Here is a 23,040-nt window from a genome sequence, read left to right as displayed (position 1 = left end):
TTTCTCATGATAAAAATCTGTCTCCATGGCCCTTCTGGAGCCAGTTTTTGACCAGAGGACCTTAGAATGTGCACACACAGCTTTCCTCTGGACTTGGAATCTTCGGTCAAGACCAAGGACCTCCAATGACATTAAACACCACAGCCTCAAGCTGGGGCTGCTAAGCCGTTTTCGAGTTTAGAGACCCCCTCACTGGAAGCGAGAGACTGGATCTTTAAATAAAGAATGAGACTTGGCTGTCAGCTTTCAGGGCTCCTTCTGACATGCCTTTGTCTAGTGAATCAAGGCAGCTGAGAGCAAGGTGCCGAGTGCAGGATAGAGATTGTTAATTGTGGCACAAAGCATTCCTCACTAGGTTTGCAGAAAGAAACTCTCCCATATGAAACCAGTACTAGTTTAAAGGGAGGTGACAAATTGCTAAACACTAGCCAGAGAGCATTTAGTTCCCAAACGCGTGAATTACCAATCTTCAATCCCACCTTTGATGTAACGGCTCCCTCCCGCCCCAGTGCCCTGGCTTTTCCTTTATAAATCACACACAGTGTTCTGTAACCCGAATCTGTGAAAAGAGTAAAGACGACAAATAGCACCAGGGCTGGAAGGCTCTTTAATAGCAAGCGTATGGTAATTACATCCTTGGATGTGGTCCTTGCTCTCATGGGAGGGAGGAGGAAGCAGATGGGACAAGGTGCAGAGAGAATTTACACAGTTCCCTCTGAAGCATCTAACAAAGGACACAGTTTTTGGCAACCCATTTCACAGTTTGTCATTTACAAGAGAGCTCTCTGAAAGGAAATACAGACTCAAAGAAAGCACACACATCACACAGGAAAAACTCACTGTCTAAAAATAAAAATAAAAAACAGAAACAAACAACAAAGTCCCTTGCTTTTGTTCCTTCTGATTTGCTTCTCTGGAGAAATCTCACTTGTACACAAATAAGCACTGGTCTGAAAGCTGGGTTCGGATTTGCCCAGCACTGAATATTTATTTTAGTGCCTTTTAGACAGCTGGCATGTGTATAGAGCGTTGGTCTCTGCCAGTTCAAAAGGTTCTGGTTAAGGTAGAACCTTGAGATACAAAAAGGAAAGCCCAGGGAAAGGTTGTTTATGAAGCGCACACTGTCAGCTTTCCCCCAATACCAGACGACTTGAACACAGTCCTAATCAAACTGGACGTGAATTCCTATGTAGCTTGGGACACACCTTTGACTGCTCGGAACCTCTCAGCCTGCAGTGTGGTGAATGGGGTTTCTAACAGGAAATGCTCCAGGTCATGGCCGTGGACCACAGGCTGCCAGCGTCCCAGCAAGTTTTACAGCTACTCTGTACAAAACCTACTCTGTACGAAACCTAAAAGACCTCAGCTTCTCACATCTCGCTAGCTACCATCAAACCAAAGTGACTTGGTTTGTATGAAGGAGGAGTGTTTCTAATGTAAATACATTTTATGCATCTCTGGAGAGGATGCAAGAAGCCATGCATGGCATCTCCCTCAAGGTTTGTTCCAGAGACAAGAGCCCCCACCTGAGTTTCACTGACACCAGAGCACCAGTGGAGGAGAGAGCAGGTATGGCCCACACTCTGTTGTCACAGCCCCTTGAGCCAGTACTCTTGAAGGCGAGCTCCCCTGGCAAGCGGCTGATTTTATTTTTAAGGGGAGGAATTCCACCAGGTGTGCAGGACACTTGCTGTGCCTCTGGCTTGGCAGGGGGCATCATGAAAGTCACAGAGCCATTACCAGCATCCTCTAAGCAACCAATTCTCTAGAGACAGCCAAGGACACAAGTCGTCCTGTGTCCCAGAAGGTAAGTGTGGGTGGGCTATGTGCTTTGTTTACAACTCGGATGGATGGAGACCTAACTCTTCACTGCACCTGTCCACCTGCTCCCAACACACATTAAGTCTTGCCCATCCCTACGTTCCTCTCACTGGAAAAAAAAACCAGATTTGATTCAACTGTTTCCCAACTGGTGAGTTTTAACATGCAACAACTAAAAGTTCCAGTCTGGGATCACGACACCCTGAACATACGTTTTGTGCTCGGAGAAGAAACCGAAACAATATTCAGAGACATGCATTGTGCTACAGAACAGTTCTGCCTATACTGAGCAGGGGTGGTAGCCCCAGACCCAGTCTGACTTAAGCGCACTGAAAACCTAGTTCAGGCATTAGCATGAAGGACAATTTCCTCACGTAGCAGACAGTTTGTGCTCTGGTCATGGAAACACAGAATGTACCCTGTGCTGCAGAGAGCCCAGGAGTCCCAAGTGGACCCTTCGGTCTGACTGAACCCTAGTGATGCTAGGCACTGCACTGGGCCTCACGCTGCGCCCTGGCTCTGTTCTTCGATGTCTGAAGACTGCTTGGCTCAGTGCCATCACCAGGCAGAGGAAAGTAACCTGACAGATAGGAGGAAAATGTCTCCGTGGATCACTCAGTGATAGGATCCGCCTCTTGAGTGCTGTCAGTGGCTAGTTCAGATTTCAGCTGGTCACATCGGTCAGCATGCCATCAGTCCTTCCCTGTATGTTTGCTCTCACTGTCTCTGTCTGCTACCTACCAAGCCTTCACTGTCACTTTCCTGAGTGATAGGACAAGCAAAGTGTTCACTGCCATTCCCCTCCAGCTAGTCTTCACACTAGTCTCCCCTCTTGGGTTCCCTGCATACCACTTCCAAACCCTTCAGCATAGTGGGGCGAGGAGCGGCTCTGCCTGACACTGACATTCAACCGAGACAAGCCATCTTCTGGGACCTCTGCTTACCCACCTCTCAAAGTGACAGAATCTCATCAGTTGCCTGGGATAGAGCCCACCCCAGGCTCCAGGGATCTGGATATCTGCTGGCCACCATATTCTAAAGTAGCTGCATGGCCAGCATCTTAAAGACACCATCTTTGGCAAAATTACAAAGTATCTCTTTCCCATGTCCCTCCGTGTCCTGGGCTGTTGCTCTTCTGAACACACACTTCCTTTCCTACGCAGCTGCATTAGGATAGTGTTCAAAGCTAGAAGAGTAAATCGCCCTGTTTCATAGAGAAGTCACATGACTTATCAGAGTCCTGCAGTCAAAGGCAAGTGTCTCTCCTAACTCCCAAAGACCCTTCCCCCATGCTATGGCTGCCACTAGAATGCCTGCCTCCGCAGGCTGGGAGGGGTCACATCTGTCTCACTGTGGAACGGGTAGGCTCGGGTGTGCGCACAGGCCCACCCTGGAAGGGACACACACAACAGCAGAGGGAAGGAGGCTGGCAAGGACGATGGATGTGTGGATGCCTCTGGGGTTTGCCGTGGAAATCAACCACATCCAGGGATATTCTCTCTTCCTCACCCCTGGGCAGAAGAGGAGAGTTTTTAGCAGCCCGCTGCACCACTAGGAGGGGGTCTTAGCTCAACTTGTACAAATAGAGAACATTAATGTGATAACACCGAGTATATCTGGTCAAAGTTTAAATACATTTTTGATAAAAATTCATCTTATATTAATGTTCAAACACATGTAAATTTAGATTTGAAGCCTCTGTGTATAAAATTGCAGGTTACCTCAGAATGGAGCAAACTGCTCAGGCATCCTCATTTAGCCATAAAAGCCATATATTTGTGTGACCAACCATATGTAAAAGAAGGTTACCTGCCCTGGACAGTACCTACAAGACAGAGAGCTCACTCTCCCTGCTGTATGCTCACAAAGTGGGGCGATGGGCAGGACTCAAAGGCTGGACCTTGCACCCTGGAAGGAGCACTCAGTGTGACATTGCTAATGGGCTACTTCAAGAGAACTCACTTGGCTTGGTATTAGTAAGTTTCTTCCAGACAATAAAACACACAGGTACAAAAGCACAGATGGAAACCAGTGTGTGACATCACCCAGCAGCTGAAATCTACAATACACCAAGGAGCATGGGACTCTTCGAACTGCCCCTGCATTAAACAGAGAATGCCCATACACGCTGGCCATCCACACAAGCTCCTGTCAGCGCAAGTGGTCGTGGACATCTCCTTCTTCTTCATCATCTCCTTCTTTTTTAAATTTAAAATACCAGCAACATAAGTGGTGTGGGTGTGCGTTTGAAACACGCCCACACTCGATGCACAGAGCAGTCAAGCACTGTCAAGGGACACTTGCACCCTAAGTTATGAGAACCTGAGACACGCGTGGAAGGGTCTCACAGTGGCATCAGAGAATATCTTGCTAAGTACTTACTGGCTAATGATGAGAGCAGTCACGCCTGGGAGTTGTCTGTGTGTCCTGATCATTAACTCACCCTCTTGCAACCCAAGCGATCTCGTAATTAAGATTCTTACTTTCAGGTCCCTTTAAAAATTTCACTGCAAGTAGGTCCCCTAGAGTAATTAATTATAATTTTAAATAAATTAACTCACTGGGAGCCCCTCTTGACATTCTCTAAAGAATAAAAGATTAGGAAAGCAAATGATTTCATTTTATTAATATTTCTATCCTAGTTTCTTTTCCTGTTAGATTTACCTATGGCTTCAAAGCTTAAGGGGCACTTGCTCAGATCCGGGCTGTTCTCACGATTAAGTAAGCTGCCGTCTCGTCATAAAGAGAAAAGGTTACTGTTTCATATGCAGGCTTATAGACAGTGTCAAGAAACCAATCGTTTACATCTTTCACCCCATCTACACTTTCCACTATTAGAATTTAAAAGCGGCTTTGGAAGCAGCATGCTTTAAAAAAACTATCAAACACCCAGGAAGCATCTACACTGACCAGTGGCTGGCGGCTGCGCGCCCGGGGAACCAACGCAGACAGTGGTGAACTCCCTGAAGGAGCCTCAGCCGCCCTCACCCTCTGCGCTTGCTCATGCGCATGCGCATGACTAGATATGAAAACTCATGCTTTCTAAGCGAAGCCTTTCACTTACGGACACTTAAAAGGTACACAAACAGTGCAGGCTGCGTTTCTCCTCCGTCATGCTTTTCCTCAGCAAGGTCACCTGTGAGGACTCAGAACACATCCTTAATACATTCAGAGTTCTCTACATTCCAGTCAGGAAACATTAATCCTCCAACATAAACTCGAGAGGGAACAGGCAGCCACAACACGGACGGACTCTAACTTCAAAGGGGCAAAAGCTACCAAGACATCTCCATAGAGACCCCACCAAGGTGGGGCGGCAATTCCGGTCACTGCCGAGCAAACCTCGTCACAGATATTGTGTGGTCATTTAAAGGGTATTTCATTTTCATTCTGATGCCAGGAGCGGGATGTCCTGTTTTGAAGTGCTAATGCAAAAGGGCTACCCCAGGAGCACCGAACTCTGTCCGGAGGACCGGACCCCATGGGGTGCACAGGGCTTACTCCCCTTCTGCAAGGTGACCTAGGAGTTTACTGCTGACTGACCCCCATTTGCGGGTGGTCCGCCTCTGGCTCCTCCTCCTCCACATCCGCACTGTACTCTTCAAACGCGTCGTCATCTGCGTCTGGAAGCCCCAGCAACTGGAGAGAAGAAATTGGACAAGAAAAGCAGCAGCTGTAAGCATTGCAGGCAGAAGCCCAAAGGCGTCACACACCCAAATTCACCTGCTTAGCACTGCGAGTGCAACCCTGGACTCACCTCCCCCACCTGGGCAGTTACAAATTTAACAGGGAACACACTGAGTCTTCATGGTCTGTTGATTCCACTGGCGACCTTGGGGAGGCACGCCCCCGCAAACCACACATGTGGTAGATGTGCATGCCTCTCCCACGGTGTTGGTGAGTCACACCACAAGCATTGCCTATGTCCCCAAATCAATCCTCTGCTAAATTCCTCCCCCACCCACCCCGCAACACTTGCAGTTATTTATGATAAGTGGCACATAGACATATGATGAGTAGCAAAGGGTTAAATTTTATGGCATGTTAGTAAGATAACATCATACGTAGACTTAAAACTGAATCTTAAAATTACTTAATGATATAAGATGAGTATAAAATGTAAAAATAGTCAATTATGATATAGTTTGTCTCAAAATTCATATGGATGCACATAGAAAAAGAACTGCAATTAAATATATTCAAATGTTGAGTTTTCTTTTAAAATTTTACATTTGGTTTGTGTGTTTGCATGCATGTCACATCATATATGTGGTCACAGGACAATGCACAGGTGTTTGTTTTCTCATTCCATCATGTGATGCCCAGAGGCAGAACTAGGGTCATCAGACTTGGCAGCAGGTGCTACAATCTTGTGTGTGTGTGTGTGTGTGTGTGTGTGTGTGTGTGTGTGATGTAAAGGATTTCTATAAAACTGGGACTGTAAACAACTTCTTTCCATTTCATCTTTAAATATTTTTCCATTTATTTTATATGTATAAATATGTATTTTATGTATATGTATAATATACATAAATGTGTATTTTATGTATATGAATATTTTGCTAGTGTGTATGTGCACTTTGTGCATGCACAGTGCCCACAGAGGTTAGAGAGGGCATCAGATCCCCTGACATTGGAGTTAAGGATGTTGGTGAGTTCTGGGGATCAAACCTGAGTCCCCCGAAGGAGCTCTAAATCATTTCCCCAGCCTCCATTTCATCTATGTTCCACAAGCCTTCTATGATGTTCTATGACTATGATCAGGGAAGCACAACAAATTTAAGGTGAATATATTTCAATTTTGTATACGTGTGCATGTCTGCGTCTTTGGTGTGCTCATGTGAGTACTGGTGCCCTTGGCAGTCAGAGGCAGATCTTGTGGGTGGGGCTAGCGTTACATGCAGTGAGTGCTGGGAATCAAACTCAGGTCCTCTAGAAGAACAAGCACCCCTAGCTGCTAAGCCATCATCTCTCCAGCCCCATGACAACAGTTTTTAGTGACATTGGTCTTCCATTAGACACTGAATAGTACTAATCACTCACAATCAATATGACCCAAAACTTGTGAGCTGGCAGAACACCATGGCCTTCATTGCTCCTGGACTTCTGTACGGGATGATGGAGTCAAGAGTGACCAAGAGACATTCCAACCCTGTTTACTCCTCATGTGGCTTCTCTAAAGCCCTGCCACCCCTCCTCCACTCTCCCTGTGGCTCAAACGGGAGGGGGTGCGGGGGACGGGACAGTAAACCAGATGTCCCAACTAAGACAATGCCTAATTCCTAAGTTCTAGAGCTCTCGGTCCCAGACTCCCAGGAAAGCACGCAGGGCAAAGGCATCTGTGAGGCATTAACCGTCACAAGTAAAGATGGCCACAGCCAAGTGCAGATGCATGCTGCTTCCATAGAGCTCACGGCGGCCAACAGCTCAGAAAGTTACTGCTCACTCGGGAAAGGACAGCGAGAGCTTTTCCAGCCCTGCACACCAATCTCATGCATCTTCGGAAGAAAAGAGAAGCCCCGTTGTCTCACTACTTACTGTCTCCTTCCCATATTCTAATGGGATACAGGACAGAATCTGCTTCCTGGGAGAGAAGATGGCTAGTCACAATGAAAGGAGACAGCTGCTAAGCTGGTGGTCGGCTTTTATTTGGAGAGTTGCTGACACCAGCTCCCACAGTCGAGCGAGGGGAAGTGTCTAACAAAGCGAGGATGCTTTCGCAGCACTAGGAGCCTCAACATCACCTGAGCACCCCAAGAGGAAGACACAAGACCACTCTGTAGAGCGGAATGCCACTAACTACAGAACAGTCAATCCAACATCCATCCAATTTAATCTGAGGTGGCAACTGGCCACTTGGAATGCTGGGTTTTGATAGTTTAGTTAGCCATGACATTCATGGGTAAGAATAGTACAGCTGAGGCATGTTTGTAAATACACATATCTATAATGATTCTTCCTCAGGGGACATGGGTTACTCAACCCCAACCCAAGCCATAAGAAGCTCTCAATCCCCTCTCATGGACTCAGCAATCATTGCTGAAGTAGATCCAGCAGGCTAGTTGACTAACCACACCTCTCCCCTTGCCCCACTTCATACCTTACTCTTTTTTCCTCTTCTTTTTTTATTAGATATTTTCTTTATTTACATTTCAAATGTTATGCCCTTTCCTGGTTTCCCCTCCGAAAACCCCTATCCCCTCCTCTCTCCCCATAGTCCCCATTCTCCCACCCACTCCTGCTTCCTGGCCCTGGCATTCCCCTACACTGGGGCAGAGAACCTTCACTCAACCAAGGGCCTCTCCTCCCATTGATGACCAACTAGGCCATCCTCTGCTACATATGCAACTAGAGCCATGAGTCCCACCATGCATTTTCTTTGATTTGTGGTTTAGTCCCAAGGAGCTCTGGGGGTACTGGTTAGTTCATATTGTTGTTCCTCCAATGGGGCTGCAAACCATTTCAGCTCCTTGGGTACTTTCTCTAGCTACTTCATTGGGGATCCTGTACTCTGTCCAATGGATGGCTGTGAGCATCCACTTCTGTAATTGTCAGGCACTGTCAGAGCCTCTCAGGAGACAGCTATATCAAGCTCCTATCGGCAAGTTCTCATTGGCATCCACAATAGTGTCTGGGTTTGGTGGTTGTATATGGGATGGATCCCCAGGTGGGGCAGTCTCTGGATGACCATTCCTTCAGTCTCTGCTCCAAACTTGTCTCTGTAACTCCTTCCATGGGTTTTTTGTTCCCCCTTCTATGAAGGATCGAAGTAGCCACACTTTGGTCTTCCTTTTTCTTGAGTTTCATGTGTTTTGCAAATAGAAGAATGAGAATCAATCCATTCTTATCTCCTTGTACAAAGCTCAAGTCTAAGTGGATCAAGGAACTCCACATAAAACCAGAGACACTGAAACTTATAGAGGAGAAAGTGGGGAAGAGCCTCGAACATATGGGCACAGGGGGAAAATTCCTGAACAGAACACTAATGGCTTGTGCTGTAAGACCAAAAATTGACAAATGGGACCTCATTAAATTGCAAAGCTTCTGTAAGGGAAAGGACACTGTCAATAAGACAAAATGGCAACCAACAGATTGGAAAAAATCTTTACCAATCCTAAATCCAATAGAGGGCTAATATCCGATATATACAAAGAACTCAAGAAGTTAGACTCCAGAGAACCAAATAACCCTATTAAAAATGGGATAAAGAGCTAAACAAAGAATTCTCAACTGAGGAATACCAAATGGCTGAGAAGCACCTAAAAACATGTTCAACATTCTTAGTCATCAGTGAAATTCAAATAAAAACAACCCTGAGATTCTACCTCACACCAGTCAGAATGGCTAAGATCAAAACTCAGGTGACAGCAGATGCTGGCAAGGATGCGGAGAAAGGGGAACACTCCTCCATTGCTGGTGGGATTGCAAGCTGGTACAACTACTCTGGAAATCAGTTTGGTGGTTCTTCAGAAAATTAGACATAGTACTACCCGGGGACCCAGCTATACTACTCCTGGGCATATACCCAGAAGATGTTCCAACTGGTAAGAAGGACACATGCTCCACTATGTTCATAGCAGCCTTATTCATAATAGCCAGAAGCTGGAAAGAACCCAGATGTCCCTCAACAGAGGAATGGATACAGAAAATGTGGTACATTTACACAATGGAGTACTACGCAGCTATTAAAAACAACGAATTTATGAAATTCTTAGACAAATGGATGTATCGGGAGGATATCATCCTGAGTGAGGTAAGCCAATGACAAAAGAACACACAGGGTATGCACTCACTGATAAGAGGGTATTAGCCCAGAAGCTCGGAATATACACCTTACTCTTCCACATGACTTTCTACACATAGTTCTAGCTCTACGGTGCCAGCCTCAGGAAGCATCCCTGGGGCAGGAAGCATCCTCCCACTCTGTGGACCTGATCAGCCCTGGCATTTGCAGAATGGGAAAGAGAAGAAGCTACTTACAGTGCTCTGGATTTCTAAGGCTCCTCCCCACAGGTTCTGCAAATGGATCAAGAAGCTGGAAGATGGCACTTGACCTTCAGGCTCTTGACTTTGGCATGTGCCCTTCCATGTACAGCAAGAACTAGGGTCTCGGCTGGAGCTCATAGCAACTCGAGCTCAGAGGAAAGAGCAAGTGTCCACAGTCTGCCCACTGCCCAGCCTTACAGATCTGCGTCTGGTTGGGCTAACGAGCCTCTTGACCTAAAGCACTGTGGGTTCCATCGTCCGAGGAGGAGTTGTCCCCACTGTGCAGCTAGCTTGCCTCTAGCCTCCTCTGCCTTTCCTGCTGTGCTGGCTTTGGGAGATACTGGCTGTGAATGAGCATTCTAGGAATCAGGAGGGAGAACTCCCTGCTAGCCTTTGCATTTGATCCTTGCACTTGTACATAGCGCCCAAGGGAGGCAAATAAGGCTGCTATACTTCAGATTGAATGAAAACTGTGCTGTCAACTTAGCGTGTGCCTAGTGCTATCTCAAGCAGCGTTACATAAGGTTCTCACAACCAGGAGACACTGAGAGACTACCCAGAGTCACTGAGTTAACAGCAGAGCCAGGACTCAACCTCTGCTGACTTGACTGCAGTCTACCCACACCTACCCATCAGGCAGGCTGCTGAGGGTATGCTCGTCAATGCCCAGCCTGGCACCGGGAAGTTTCCATGCTTTCTACTGGACAAGACATGTTTTCAAAATGCATCCCTGGTAGGAAATGTATACAAGTAAGGTTTGCATTATGGCAACCTGTTAGCACATATAGGCTGGCAAACTACCAGAACTAAAGCCCAGAGTTCCAAAAGCATCATACAGATATGTAGCAATCCAGCACGGCTGCCAACGTTCCATACCATGGGTGGTGGAGGATCTAAATCAGAGGTGAGATGACAGACAGCCTGGTAAGGAGCTGAGGCCCTTCCTTATTGTATCTGTGCCCACGTGTTCTTATGTGAGAATGGGAATGGCAAAACCACCGCCGACAGGCCTGATCCGGCTAAACGATCCTTGACAGTCACAACCGGGCAATCCTAGTTTAGTGATTTTTTTTTTCCAGCAGCCTGGGACTCAAACAAGTTTCTGCTCATTGTGTAAAGGAACACACTGGCATTCCAGGCCTGGCTGTCCACAAGCTCCCTTGGAACACAATCACATAAATTGTCCACAATTACATAATTGGCTAGGCCCAGCAGGCTATGTGGGCCTCCACTGGAAAGGAAGAGCTCTCACCAGTTGAGAATTAAAATTCTCTAGGCCTTGGTCTCCTGTGGGACTAATTTCAAGCCCAGTGGACAAAGTTGCAAATTACTTGAGATTGTGGCTGGCATGTGGCACCCTGAAGGGGCACCCTGAAGACATCAGCCACCTTGGGCTGGTGTCTTTGCACTGAGAGTGGAGGTGTATGCGGCCTCTAGAGTCTAGAGCATCCTGGATCAGCTAGAATGTTGGTGAATATAGTATGTCCTTGTGGCTTCAGGCTTCCCTGCATGCTTCTTCCAAGGGAGAAGCAGCATTTCTCACACTTGACCATGTCTCTGGCTCACCAAGAACACTACCTACAGTGCAGACCCTGGCTCACGGAGCCTAAGGGAGGCTCCATCTCTGCATTTCTGTTCTGAGGGGGGCCTAGAAGCCCCACTCTGGGCAGCAAGACTAGTTAAAGTATTTGTGTGTGGGGGTATTGAAACTGTCTGTCCTAAAACTCAAGATGAGTTTCAATCAGTCTTCTCTATATTAGGAGGGAGAAGGAGAGGCAAGATGGAGGCAGGGGTGGACAGGGGAAGAGCGGCAGACACGTTGTGGTAGGGGCATTCGCTGTGGTAGGAGCACTGGCACTGGCCTTCCAAAAATGACAAAGTTTTGTTTTTGCTTGTTTACTTTGTTTTGTTTTGTTTTTTTTCTTTTGGTTTTCTTGAGACACGGTTTCTCGATTTAGTCCTGGCTGTCCTGAAATTTATTCTGTAGACCAGGTTGGCCTCAATGTCAGAGATCTGCCTTCTTCTGCCTCCTGATTGTTGGCATTAAAGGTGTCACCACCACTTGGGTAAAAAATGACAAGGTCTGAGTGTTCATAACATGAGCAGAAAACAAAAGATGAGGAAAGGTTAAATTTCCAATTTTGAATGTCATTCCTGCAAATCTACATGGACAGGAAAAACCATTTTTCTCTTGGGCTTCTGCCCCACTTGGGTGGCTTGGCAGTGGTGGAGTCTCTCACTTCTTCAAGGCTACTGACCAGATGGCAGGGACAAAGGCAAGGGCTTGGCCCCAGCACTGCTCTGGGCCATGAAGATTTTCTTGTGTGGCGTCCTCCCTGCCTTCCCTGCTGCTGGATTGCAGCCTTAAAACACTGGTCTCCTTCACACCAGTGCCCAGAACCAAGAGTGCATTTTTTTCTGGTAGGAACCCCTTTGTTCAGTGTCACAGCATCCTCAGAGATAAGACTGGGCCACACAGAGGAAGGAGCCATGGGAGCCACAGGAACTAAAGCCAACCTGTCCAGACCATGTCCAGACCATGTCCAGGTAACATTAGCCAAAACAGCATTCAACGCTGCCACAGGCACGGGTATGGTACCCAGCCTCCATGAAGGAGAGAGGGGAGAGAGCTTCCTCTCTGAGAGAGCAGCCACCTGAGCCAACACAGGCTCTGCCTTTATCCTGGCTTCACCCTGCTCAGTGGCCGGCGCTCCTCCTAATCAGCTCCCAGGAGACAGAAGCCAAATACGCTGTGCTGTCCTTTACCCTCCAGAACTGGGCTCTGGCAACAGACAAGTAGAACATTTTTGTGGGAAATCTGATGAAGTAGGAGAAAAACAGAAGGAGGAAGGATGGCTCAAAGAGGAGAAAAGGATGACACTTTCTTTCTTCAAAGATCCGATGATCAAGTCTCAGCATGTGTGAAATGAGGCTGTGTGATGTTGATTATTTTGGTGCAGGCAGTGCAGGCGAGACGAAGGGGACACAGTCCATAGACACAGCTCCATCCAGGTGGCACGACCTTGAGGTGAGACTGCTCTTCAGGCTGCGGCTGCCATGGACCAGCTTTTTAGCAAGGTCAAGCCAACAGGGATGACTAGGTCCCTTGGGGGCCATGGAAGGCTACAGAGAGATTTGTCCTTATCGCTGTGGAGAGACTGCACGAGGCAGGTGACTGGCTGATGACCTTGTGAAAACAATTGTGACTAGAAGGGGGCACACTGGCATTTTAAAGCCCCCCTGACACCCGGAACGCAGCTGTCTTAGGGATAGCGCCGTGTAACTCCCAACACCCAGGGGAACACAGCACTGGTTTCCTGGCTCCTAATCTTCCTGACTGGATAAGGTCTTCTCTCAACTAGGGCAGCAGCAGCCACACCCCTGCTCGTGCCTTCTTTCAAAGCTCCACACTTAGTTGAGAGCAGCAGGGACAGGAGGGGTTCAGGGTTCCCCACTGACTTCTCGGTCCTGCAAAACTGAGGTCTAAGCACCAGACCCTAGCTTTTCCTCCCACACGCCCTCCCAGTCTCATCTTCCACTGTGACGCTCCTTCAGCGCACTGCCAAGAAACTCGGGTTTCATCTCTTCCTCGTTTTCTTAGACTCCACTGCAACCCAACAGCGAGGCGAGCTGGGTCGGCTTCCCGGGCATCTCCAGCATCCCAGTCTCCTGTCCCACTTCTGCTATTTTAAGCTGGCCTCACATCTGCCTGGAAGATGGCGCTGCTTCTGTTCTGGTCCTATGCTTCCTGCTGACAGCCGATCGGAGGGAGCACTTCAGTCTGCAAGAGGGCACCTCTGAAGAAAGGACATCATCATGCCCCACCCCCCAACCCCTGCTCTATTTCTTCGGGCTCTCCATAGCTGGCAAACCCAAGTCCTTCCACAGCTATGAGACCCTATGTCTTCCTGAACTCCCCTCTCACTGTGCCCAGGTTCCCAACTCCAAACCCTGTAGCTCTGTGGGTGCTTCCTACATCAGGAACACAGGCAATCAATCTCCTGACCCTAGGCTTTCCTTCAGAGTTGTCTTTGTGCCTGGCACCCCACCCCCCAATCCCCGGCTCTTCCCCATGGTCATGACTCTGAAATCTCTGAAATAGCTTTCTCATTGAAGAGAAACCCACCGAAGTTCTACTTCTCCTAATGATAATGTTCTCACCCTTCCACTGAGAACAGCTAAAGACTTTTCAAGTATTAGACATGGAAATAACCTCTTGAGTACAGCGGGGACTTGGAAGCCAGAGAGGTCAGCCTAACCTGGATGGCAAAGCAGGAGAGTATACTGTACTTACATGTCAAAGCCCGGGGTCCTTTAAGGGAACAACTACAGCAGAGTCTCCACTTTACACAGGAGGCCCTCCAAAGGTCCATGTTCCTGGGACAATGAGCTAAAAGAGACAAGGTCTGAAGCCTTGTTTGTTTGTTTGTCTGTTTTGTTTTTATTTGTTTTTTTAACCCCCTAGAGTGCCTAGGAACTACAAATCCATCAACGAAGGCCACCTCAAGCAGACATGGCTCTCAAGTCGTAGCAGGGCCAACAAGTCCTGTGAAAGGCACTATCATCTGGGTCTCCATTTATTCCTGCCCATGAATTTGCAAACATGCTAACCTGAACTTCGACAACGCCACACACACAAATGAGGGATACCAGAAGTTTGAGCCAGGAGACACAAAAGATGCCAAACAGACTTACTGACCTTGAAATGTTATGCAACCAACCTCCCTGTGTTCAGAGGACTATGAAACAAGCTTGAAATATTTAGTGAGAAGACTGAAAACAGCTTGAGAAATACACAGAAATTCCACAGCACACCGCCGAATACATGCAATAGAATCACAGCGGGCAAAGGAGCAAGCTAGGGCAGGGCATGCTGTGATGCTGGGGATGACGTTGGAAGAGAGAGGGAAGTTAAAAAAAAAAAAACCACCATCAAACTAGGAGCGAGTATTCACTGGACATGTTCATCAGCTAGCATGAAGGCAGACCAACCACCAGCTTGCCACAGAAACACACAGTCCAAAATCCTGAGAGGGGAGGCAAAGCTTTATGCGAGTGTTTCTGAGACCTGAAACAAGAAGGGGCTCCCTTCCTCACAGGCACAAGTGTGGACATCCTATATCTAGATCTCCAGCCATGGCCCCTGGTGAAAACACCTCTATGATAAAAGGCAAAAAGCAAAGCGAAACAGACAAAACCTACGGCTTCCGGCTTCCCGGTGGATTTGGAGTTTACTGGGTGAGAACTAGAGTACCCTGTCTTTCCGTAAAGGCTCTTTGCCTCCACCCTGTCAGTACTTCTAAACTGAGGCTAGAAACTGGCACCTAACAGCCGTGGTGCACCCTGCTTTCTGCCTCCCCACAGTGGCTGCTCTCTTCATACTTCAGGGCCGACAAGCAGACAGGAGAACACTCCTGGGTCTGTCCACTCTCCCGCCCATCCCTGCGATCAGCGTGCAGTGGCGGAGGGGTACGGGGTGGCTTCGGAAGCCGTGCAGCACCTACAGGTCTGAAGGATTTGAAGACTTTTTCCAAGACTTCATGGAGGGTCTTCTTGCCGCAGGAAGAGATGTAATCTTGGGCCAGCTGCAAGAAGGGCAGGCAGTCCTCGCTCTCGCTCCACACGTGCTGTGGCCCATGAGGGCAAGGAGGAAACAAAGAACACGGGTCATCACCCTAGAGTTTTAGAGAGTCCCTCACTGGAAGTCAGCCTCCAGTGAAATCCACCCCCTTGGTCTTCATTGGTTTGCTTGGCAAGGGATCGAGGGATCAGTGTCAAAGCCATAGAACTCCCCGCAAGCTTTTTTGCTCCCAGTCTCACCTGTGAGGCCAACAGGTATTGCCCAGCCCATTCTCTCAGCAGGAGCCTGAGGGTGACTTTAAAGGGGCGGGGGAGGGAATCAGAGCCTTTGCCTTCAAATTCCTTAACTTTGCCTCCAGCTACAGCTGAAGAATTAATTAACCAGTTTGTAATCATGAACTTGGAACAGGGTGTTCCCTCTGCAGATCAGCCCTTGAGTGGGGATGTTGGTAAATTTCTCCAGACTGAAATGAATTCAGGAGAATATGCAAAGTCAGCCCTGAGCCACTTAGGAAGCCTGGCCTTGCTCAGGGACCTCATCTCCCTCCGGACATTAGGAGGGCATCCTACCAGGCATCATAAAAGCACACATGGATATCAGTCTGCATCCAGGTTTGCTGCTGTTACTGGAGCTGGGGGGGACATTTATCTAGGTGAGGAAATCTGTGTTATCACATCTTTTAAATTAGGGGTAAAGATCTAGAATAAGCTAGAGAAACAGACTTGAGGTCCGGATGAAGAAGCCCTAGTTCTGCAGAACCAACAAGCCAGAAACATGGGGCACCCGACAGGTACCACAGGTCTGTCTCAAGGGTTTCAACTGAATGGACAGTTCTGAGGTCTGGGAAGAGGGAGGTGTTTGGTGGATGGAAGGAGGAGACAAGACCTAGTTAGAAAATGGTCCGAGAGGTCCGTGTGGCACCCCCTGCCTGCTTCCATTCTTGTGCATGAGCAGGGCCATCACCCTACAAAGTTCTGCTGGCCACCCCATGAGCACATCTCACCACCTTCCTTCTTACTGTGGGATGTCTAAGAAGGGCTGCACAGATTCCCCACACAGCTGGGGTGAGCAGGTACATGTGTCATCTCCATACTCCCATTGTCCCAGTCACAGTCTTAATGGTGGCTTTCCAACCCGCCCAGCTGCCCTATTCCAGCAGTCTCCTCTAGCGTTCCTCCACCACCTCACAGAGCCACTAGAGAGCTCCTCACACCATTCGCTATCACAGACCCTAACACTGCGGAGCTGCTGAAATGTCACATATACAACTACTTCCTACACAGTACAGACGGCTAACTATACGGAGCGCTCCTCAACTCATTGTCTTGCCTGTTCTCAGTCGACAGAGATGCAGCCAGACAGACCATCAGTATGTTTGGCTAATAAACTTGCACAGCGCTTGCCTCCACACCACATTTGCAACGCCATTCCAGATTCCTTCAAGTTTGAATCCAGGGTAGACATGGGGTGACGACCTAGCAGCACTTAACGTTCTATCTGCCTTCCCTGGGCACCGTGCGAGTGCGGAGTGAAAAGCTAGCGGCGTGTCAGTGTGTGTGCGGTGCTGGCTGGCAGCCTGGGCCTGGTCTGTAAGTAGTGGGCACAGGGAGAGTTTCTGCATCTGCAGCGAGATGGTGGCAAGCTGGGCTTCCCACCTGCCACAGACAGGAGTCACAGGATGAGTAAACCTGAAACCCAGGGTGACTTTGCTGTGACTGCTCTCCTAGGCCACTTGGGTTGAAATCAATTCATGAGCAGGTAGATCTAAAATAAATAGATACGTAAGCAAAATCTTATAGACTTCTCTTTTTAAAAGTGCATTTGGGCTTTAAATTACACAGTAAGCAGAAGTGTCTCATTTAGGCAAAAACAGAATGGCAGCGCCCGACGCCTGGCGGTGGAGAGCATCGGTGGGGAGCACCGGTGGGGAGCACTGGTTAGGCGTTTCTCAGCTTCCTTAGCCTCAGGAAGACAGCTCCTGACTTCCCATCTCCTGACTCCACTTCTGGAGCTATTTATTGCTATCTGTTGGAGAATTTAGACTTGAACCCCAGGAAAGGTCTTCTGCCTAAAGAGCCTTCATCGACTAGTACAGCAGTTCCCAGAGTCCCAGCCTTACAGGTTTTGTGGACTTAAGAGAAAAAAAAAATCTGTAAAGATGGCTGAGAGGTTAAAAACACTTGCTTCTCTTGGTGTGATTCCCTGGCCCCTACACTATAGCGCAGGACTGTGTGTGACTCTGGTTCCAGGGTAGTCGGCACCTCTGTAGGCACCAGGCACATACGCAGTGCACATACATACATGCAGACAAAAGACTCATACACACAAAGCAATAGATAAATCAGAAAAAAAAACAAAAAACAAATCAAAACCCTTAACTGGAATCACTGTCTGCAAGGTACCATGAAGAAATAGGGGCTTGGGTCACGACAACTTGAAAAGACACCATCCACAGACTGCTAATCATCTTATTTCTACTGTCTTTACAAACATAAAGTATTTAACTTTATTTAAAATACTTCTTTCCAAAACTAAAGGTATCTAGCACTGTTAGAATACAAGGCAGGATGACTTGAGATGTAACCATGAAGTGTGTGTGTGTGTGCGCGAGCGTGAACATGCGTGCATGTGTGTGTGTGTGATAAAAGAAAGATGATAAAAGGAAAGAGTCGTAAAACCAGGTTGAGTGGCTGAAGTCCCAACGTCCTGGGCCATAAGGTACAGCCACTGTAACCGCAGCCAGGAAAATACTCCAAGCACATATAATCAAACACCCACATTAGCCAGGAAAACACTACAGCAGGAACTGGAGAAACTATCTGCAGCCACAGAAATAGATTAGATGGGAGTGTCAGACCGAAGCATGCTGGCTGCCCTGGGTACGGAGGACGCTTGGAGCTGGGGTGAGTTTGGAGCTGGGGTGAGCGCAGGCCTCCTATGATAACAGGAGATGCCGGGAGCAGGAAGTGCAGCCGAGCTGGGGTTCTTAACTGTTGACTGTCACCTGGATGCTTGTTACAATGCAGACTTCCAGGCTCATCCCACATTTTTCACTGAGAACTCAAGCAGTTCCACTACTGACCACAGCCCTGAGCTTCAATGACTCATTTGGCCTTCGCTGTCCCCACCCTGAATGACCTGCCACTCTTACAGCAAATGCCCCATGGGGGCACTGTGACTATAGGCCTTCTGTACCTCTTTCTGTTACAGCAGGTCTGAGCTCATCCACCTAAGACAGCACAAGCAAGTCGCGGGCAGGGCAGGGCAGGGCAAGGCAGGGAGTGTGTTCCACTTTCTATATAGAGATGACAAGACCTGGTCATCAAAGCGTGGCGTTAGATCACTAGGCTAACTCAATCCCTCTGAGCTCTTCTTGTCCTGGGGGCATGCTGCTAGACCTACAGCTATAAGCTGGTGAGACCAAGAGGGGTTCAGAGCACAGATTATTCCCCGGACAAAATAAAACAAACCCCACTTACTTCCTATTCCCACTGTATTAAACGCTCTCAGTATTCTAACCCAGTTAAGGCATACAGGGTTAGGTGCAGGGTGTGTGTAAATATGTCATTTCATATACTAGCTCTGAGTAGCCTCAGATTTTGGCATCTAAAAAAGTCCGCAAACCAATATCGCCATGGGCCATCTTAGCTGAAGTGTGGAGTTTCTGCTAGTGCTCTATTTTTAATTGGTGTCTCTTAATCTAAAATCCACGTAGCAGACAGAACACAGAAACCACAAACCACTTTGTGGCGCCCAACACACTTGCACACCCAGTGAGAAGAGCACAGTCAGCCATAACTAAGGCAGCCTGCCCATCGTTTTAAGCATTCTGTCAGGGAGGAAACTGGTGCTCTAAAGGTTAAGTACCTTGCTTGTGGCTACACAGGCAGCAGAAGGCAGAGAACACCCCACAGGGGTTTTGCTTGCATGCCCTCAACTGCCTCTGTGCATGCTGCCTAAGGGGGCCTTGGCTCAGCCAAGTCACAGACAGCAGTTATATTTAGAGGGGGTCTGAAAATCACAGGCGTCTGCCTGCAGACTGCCTGTCAATTAGCAGATAAGTGACTGCTGGTTCCCAATCATCTGGGCTCATAACACCCCAACGTTACCCTCTTCACGATTAGCTAACTATACAAGTGGCTTTGTTCTTCCTTGAAATAACTTCTATGAAGTTGTTTCACTTCTATGAAGTGATTCCACTTCGCGCTTGGCTCCTCATACAGCGCTCACAGTAGTAATGGGTTATAGCATGATTATCTCACTCTGGATGGGGCAATCAAAAGTAGTAGGTAAAGAGACGCCTTTCCTCTCCTTCTCACCATCGCAAGACCACAGTGCAGCCCCACCTAAATACATCACAGACACGCTCACAAATGGGAACCGTGTAAACATACGTGCGACACGAGTCCCTCCGTGAGCACGGTTTCTTTAATAATATGGCTACTGCTATGTGTTTGGATCAGAGGGGATGAAACTACACAAAATTGTGCATCTAAACATGCTTCTGATGGGTTGTCTGTCCCTGCAACCAGCAATCTCTATTCTAGGTGATGTGTAGGCACTCTTCAATTCAAGGGAGGAGGGCAGCCAGTGCTCCAACTGGACACAAACCAGCGTATTTGGGAGTGTACAGGAGCATATGAGCATGTGTACCTGTACACACACACAGAGTTCTGTTCCCTGGTACCTGAATGGCTGCCCACAATCCCCTTCTCAGGGCCGATAGCCCTCAAGACCTTCTGAGTTGGCAGAAGAGAGAACTGCCAGCTGGTTGCCCAGTTCCTGCCCCCCTTCTCCTGGGTGGCACAGCCCTTCCTTGCGAAGCCACAATTCCCAACATGGTGGACAGTTTGGAAAGGGGCTACATTGGCAGGTAGCCTTCGAGGCAGGGAGACACCCAGGAGTTGCCCAGGGGAGTGGCATTCAAAGGCATCTTTGTTCTTGAGCCTCTGAAGCTACTGTGAGCCAATTTTCAGTGAGGCGACAGAGATCTGGGCTATCAGAGTCTCTTACACATCAAGCCTCAGTTTTCTCGCCTCTAAAATGAGTACAACATCTACCTCATAGAATTCTTGCGAGGCCCAGTAAGAAGGCATCTTTCAAGGTTGAGCAGATGGCTCGGTGGGTCAAGTGCTTGCTGTATACAAGCATGAAGACCTGAATTCAGATCTCCAGCACCAGAAGACAAGATCCTGGGGTCTTGCCTGGGTACAGGAAGAGACAAGCCATGTGAGGGATCACCCCTAAGTGCCCTCACAGGCACGGAGGAACAGGGCCCTGCATATGCTTGCCTCACGATGCTGGCGGAACTCTGATGATCTGGACACCGAGTGGGGAAGAGAGAGAGAGTTAGGAGGTTTTTAGAATTGGGGCTGGAATCTGTCTTGCAGACGGCAGTGACATTTACAGCGATTACACTAACACAGGCTCCCAGATATGAGCACCACAAGCCAGGGGTACTCCCAAGCAGCCCTGCTTGGCATCCAGTGACAACAGGCTGCCACTTGAAGTCAGGTAACAGGAGGACATAGTTGTTTAAGCCTGGAAGAGAGTGATGTCCCCAAGAACACAGACAGAAGTGTGCACCTGGGGATGGCCGAACAGAATAGGGGCTAAGTACTGCTATATTCCTTTAGAGCCAACTACCTGTGCTTAGAGGCACAGTGCCATCCGTCAGATAGATACCTCTGACCAAGGAGAGACCAAGCCTTCATCAGTGTTTGTAACTATTTAAACAATCTTAAAGTTTGTAAACTGAAAGATGCTATATAATAGTCTTACTGTTAACAAAATTTCCAAATAGCAGAGATGCTACTTAATTCAAATTCCTTCAATGCTTAACAGATTTTACACACACTACACAAGTGTTCTAACTAAGCTACATTCTTAGTTCCAGGTAAGAGTTTATACAAAGATAGGGGGGAACACTAGGTCTCTGAACTTTAAATTTGCAGGACACTTGCTGTGCATCAAACTGCTAGGTCTACTTCAAAGATTGCCAGAGAACTGGTATTAGGAAGCTAATTTTGTGGGTAGGCAACTCAAGGGAAGACAAGTGAACAGAACCTAAATCTAGCTGCCACCCAAAACCAGGATCATATTTTATTGGGCAGATGTGCACCTGTCCTGTCCGGGTCTCAGGGATCCTAGGTTGAACTTCCCATGGATGGATGAGGTGTACGGACCCAGCGGGGTGGGGGGATATGTCCAGCTTTGTCATTTCACCTGATGAGCCAAGCGGTCGATGCACCATGCACCACCCCATCTTCCTCTGCTGCAGCAGCGCCTCCAGCCTCAGGCCATCGACCACACGATTACCCTCATCCCCAGCTGCCTCCATCTTACATTTGGGGACTATTATTTACAGTGCTTACAAACACTCCACGAAGCGCCATCCCTGCCCTGCCTACACACCTCCCATCACAACCGCGTGCTCTCAGTATCTCCTTCCTAAACTGTCAGCACCAGAATACCTAGTGGGAGGGATGCTGGCCAAAGGTATGGTCGCTGTAGTTCCTGGTTCTGGTCCCTCTGGACCTGGGTGTGTGGGGTTTTCCTCTGGAAAAGCCGAAAGGCCTCGGCGAGGACACAGTAGCCTCATGGCAGGCTAGAACCCGAATGGGCTACAAACACTTGCTGGCAGCTCATTGAGGAGCTAGGGAAGCAGGAGACCCGGGATAGGCGTGCCCCCGCGAACGCGCGCGTGTGCACGCGCGTGCATTTTTAAGCTCCAGGGCGTAATTCCGCAAAGAGGGTCCAAAAGATCTATCACTGCGGGTGTGGACAGAGGCTTTGTGTCCGTTTGAGAGACTCGCAGGCTGGAGAGGGGGCCCTGTTGGGAGGAGCGGCTGCAGAGTTGTGTCTGAGACCCCGAGGGGGACTGACACCTCTCGGGGACCCGACCTCGGATCCTGCCGCAGGGACTATGAGCCCCGCCCGGTGGGTGCCCCATAGAGGCTCCCATGGGATGCTCTTAGCCACGCGCCCGGTGCGCGATGGTCCGGTAGGTTGCCACACCTCCGCTCCCTGGCACCCTGGCACCCTGCCACCGCTATCCGCCCCACCCGGCCCCCCTGGAGGAGCTTGGGCAAAGCGGAGCGCGCCCGTCCCGTGCACTCACAAAGCTGTCGCCGCAGCCGTTGTCCGGACACAGTACGTAGAAGGAGACGCCCGGGTCGGCGTAGAAGTCCATCCTGCGCTCCGTCTCCTCGGCGGCGATGAGCTCAAAGGGCGTGCTGGAACACCACTTCTCCGCGACATCTGCCAGCTGCTGGAAGTCCATGGCGGCGCCGCCCGCGCCTCCTCCGGGGCTCACGGCTCCCGGGTCTGTTTACACCGCCCGCTCCGCCTCCGCCCCGCCCCCACCCCCACCGCCCGCCTTGAAAGGAACCCAAGCACCCCGGGGCCCCGCCAGTCCGGGGCCGCCCCGGCTCGTGACGTCACGAACTCTGGCCAATCCCCGGAGCCCTACTCGGCGCCGCCCGGAGCCCGGTGACGTCAGGGTGGGCGGGGCGCCCGTCTCTGCAGGTGGCGGCGGGGTGGGGCGGGGCTGGCTCCGGACCCCTGGTTTGGAGCCAGTTTGGAAGGCTTTCTCTGGAATCCGCTATAAACGCGAGGGACGCACCCAGAAGTACAGATTGCTTGGTCCTTGC

At 49.1% G+C, this 23,040-nt stretch overlaps 1 protein-coding gene and 1 long non-coding RNA gene across 4 annotated transcripts; both read right to left on the bottom strand.

Moving 5' to 3' along the window:
* Positions 1–584: 584 nt before the first annotated feature.
* On the bottom strand, positions 585–22,816 carry Mturn (maturin, neural progenitor differentiation regulator homolog (Xenopus)). 3 transcript variants are annotated; one of them, NM_001289741.1, is made up of 5 exons: positions 22,509–22,816; positions 15,312–15,434; positions 5,365–5,460; positions 4,886–4,957; positions 585–3,332 (listed from the first exon to the last, which is right to left on the bottom strand). In NM_001289741.1, the coding sequence occupies exons 1-4, from the start codon at positions 22,668–22,670 to the stop codon at positions 4,892–4,894; spliced, it is 447 nt and encodes a 148-aa protein (NP_001276670.1). In that variant the 5' UTR covers positions 22,671–22,816; the 3' UTR covers positions 585–3,332; positions 4,886–4,891. The 3 variants fall into 3 exon arrangements, with proteins under 3 accessions (NP_001276670.1, NP_001276669.1, XP_011239749.1); XM_011241447.2 differs by lacking the exon at positions 585–3,332 and having other exon boundaries at positions 4,802–4,957; NM_001289740.1 differs by having other exon boundaries at positions 585–5,460.
* On the bottom strand, positions 6,201–15,305 carry LOC115490354. The gene is made up of 2 exons (XR_003956309.1): positions 14,102–15,305; positions 6,201–13,588 (listed from the first exon to the last, which is right to left on the bottom strand). It is a non-coding gene; the product is annotated as an uncharacterized LOC115490354 (long non-coding RNA).
* Positions 22,817–23,040: the final 224 nt, after the last annotated feature.

This window comes from Mus musculus, chromosome 6 (genome assembly GCF_000001635.26).
Source record: "Mus musculus strain C57BL/6J chromosome 6, GRCm38.p6 C57BL/6J".
Taxonomy (NCBI): Eukaryota; Metazoa; Chordata; class Mammalia; order Rodentia; family Muridae; genus Mus; species Mus musculus.
The sequence above is the reverse complement of the archived record's forward strand: the minus strand, read 5'-3'. Positions and strand labels throughout refer to the sequence as shown.

Coding starts and splice junctions, on each gene's coding strand:
- Mturn (NM_001289741.1), bottom strand. CDS start 22,670: ATGGACTTCCAGCAGCTGGCAGATGTCGCGGAGAAGTGGTGTTCCAGC. Junction 5,461..15,311: donor TCTTCAAATCCTTCAGACCT/GTAGGTGCTGCA, acceptor TCTTCTCTCCAG/TTGCTGGGGCTTCCAGACGC. Junction 4,958..5,364: donor CGGACCACCCGCAAATGGGG/GTCAGTCAGCAG, acceptor GAGTCCTCACAG/GTGACCTTGCTGAGGAAAAG.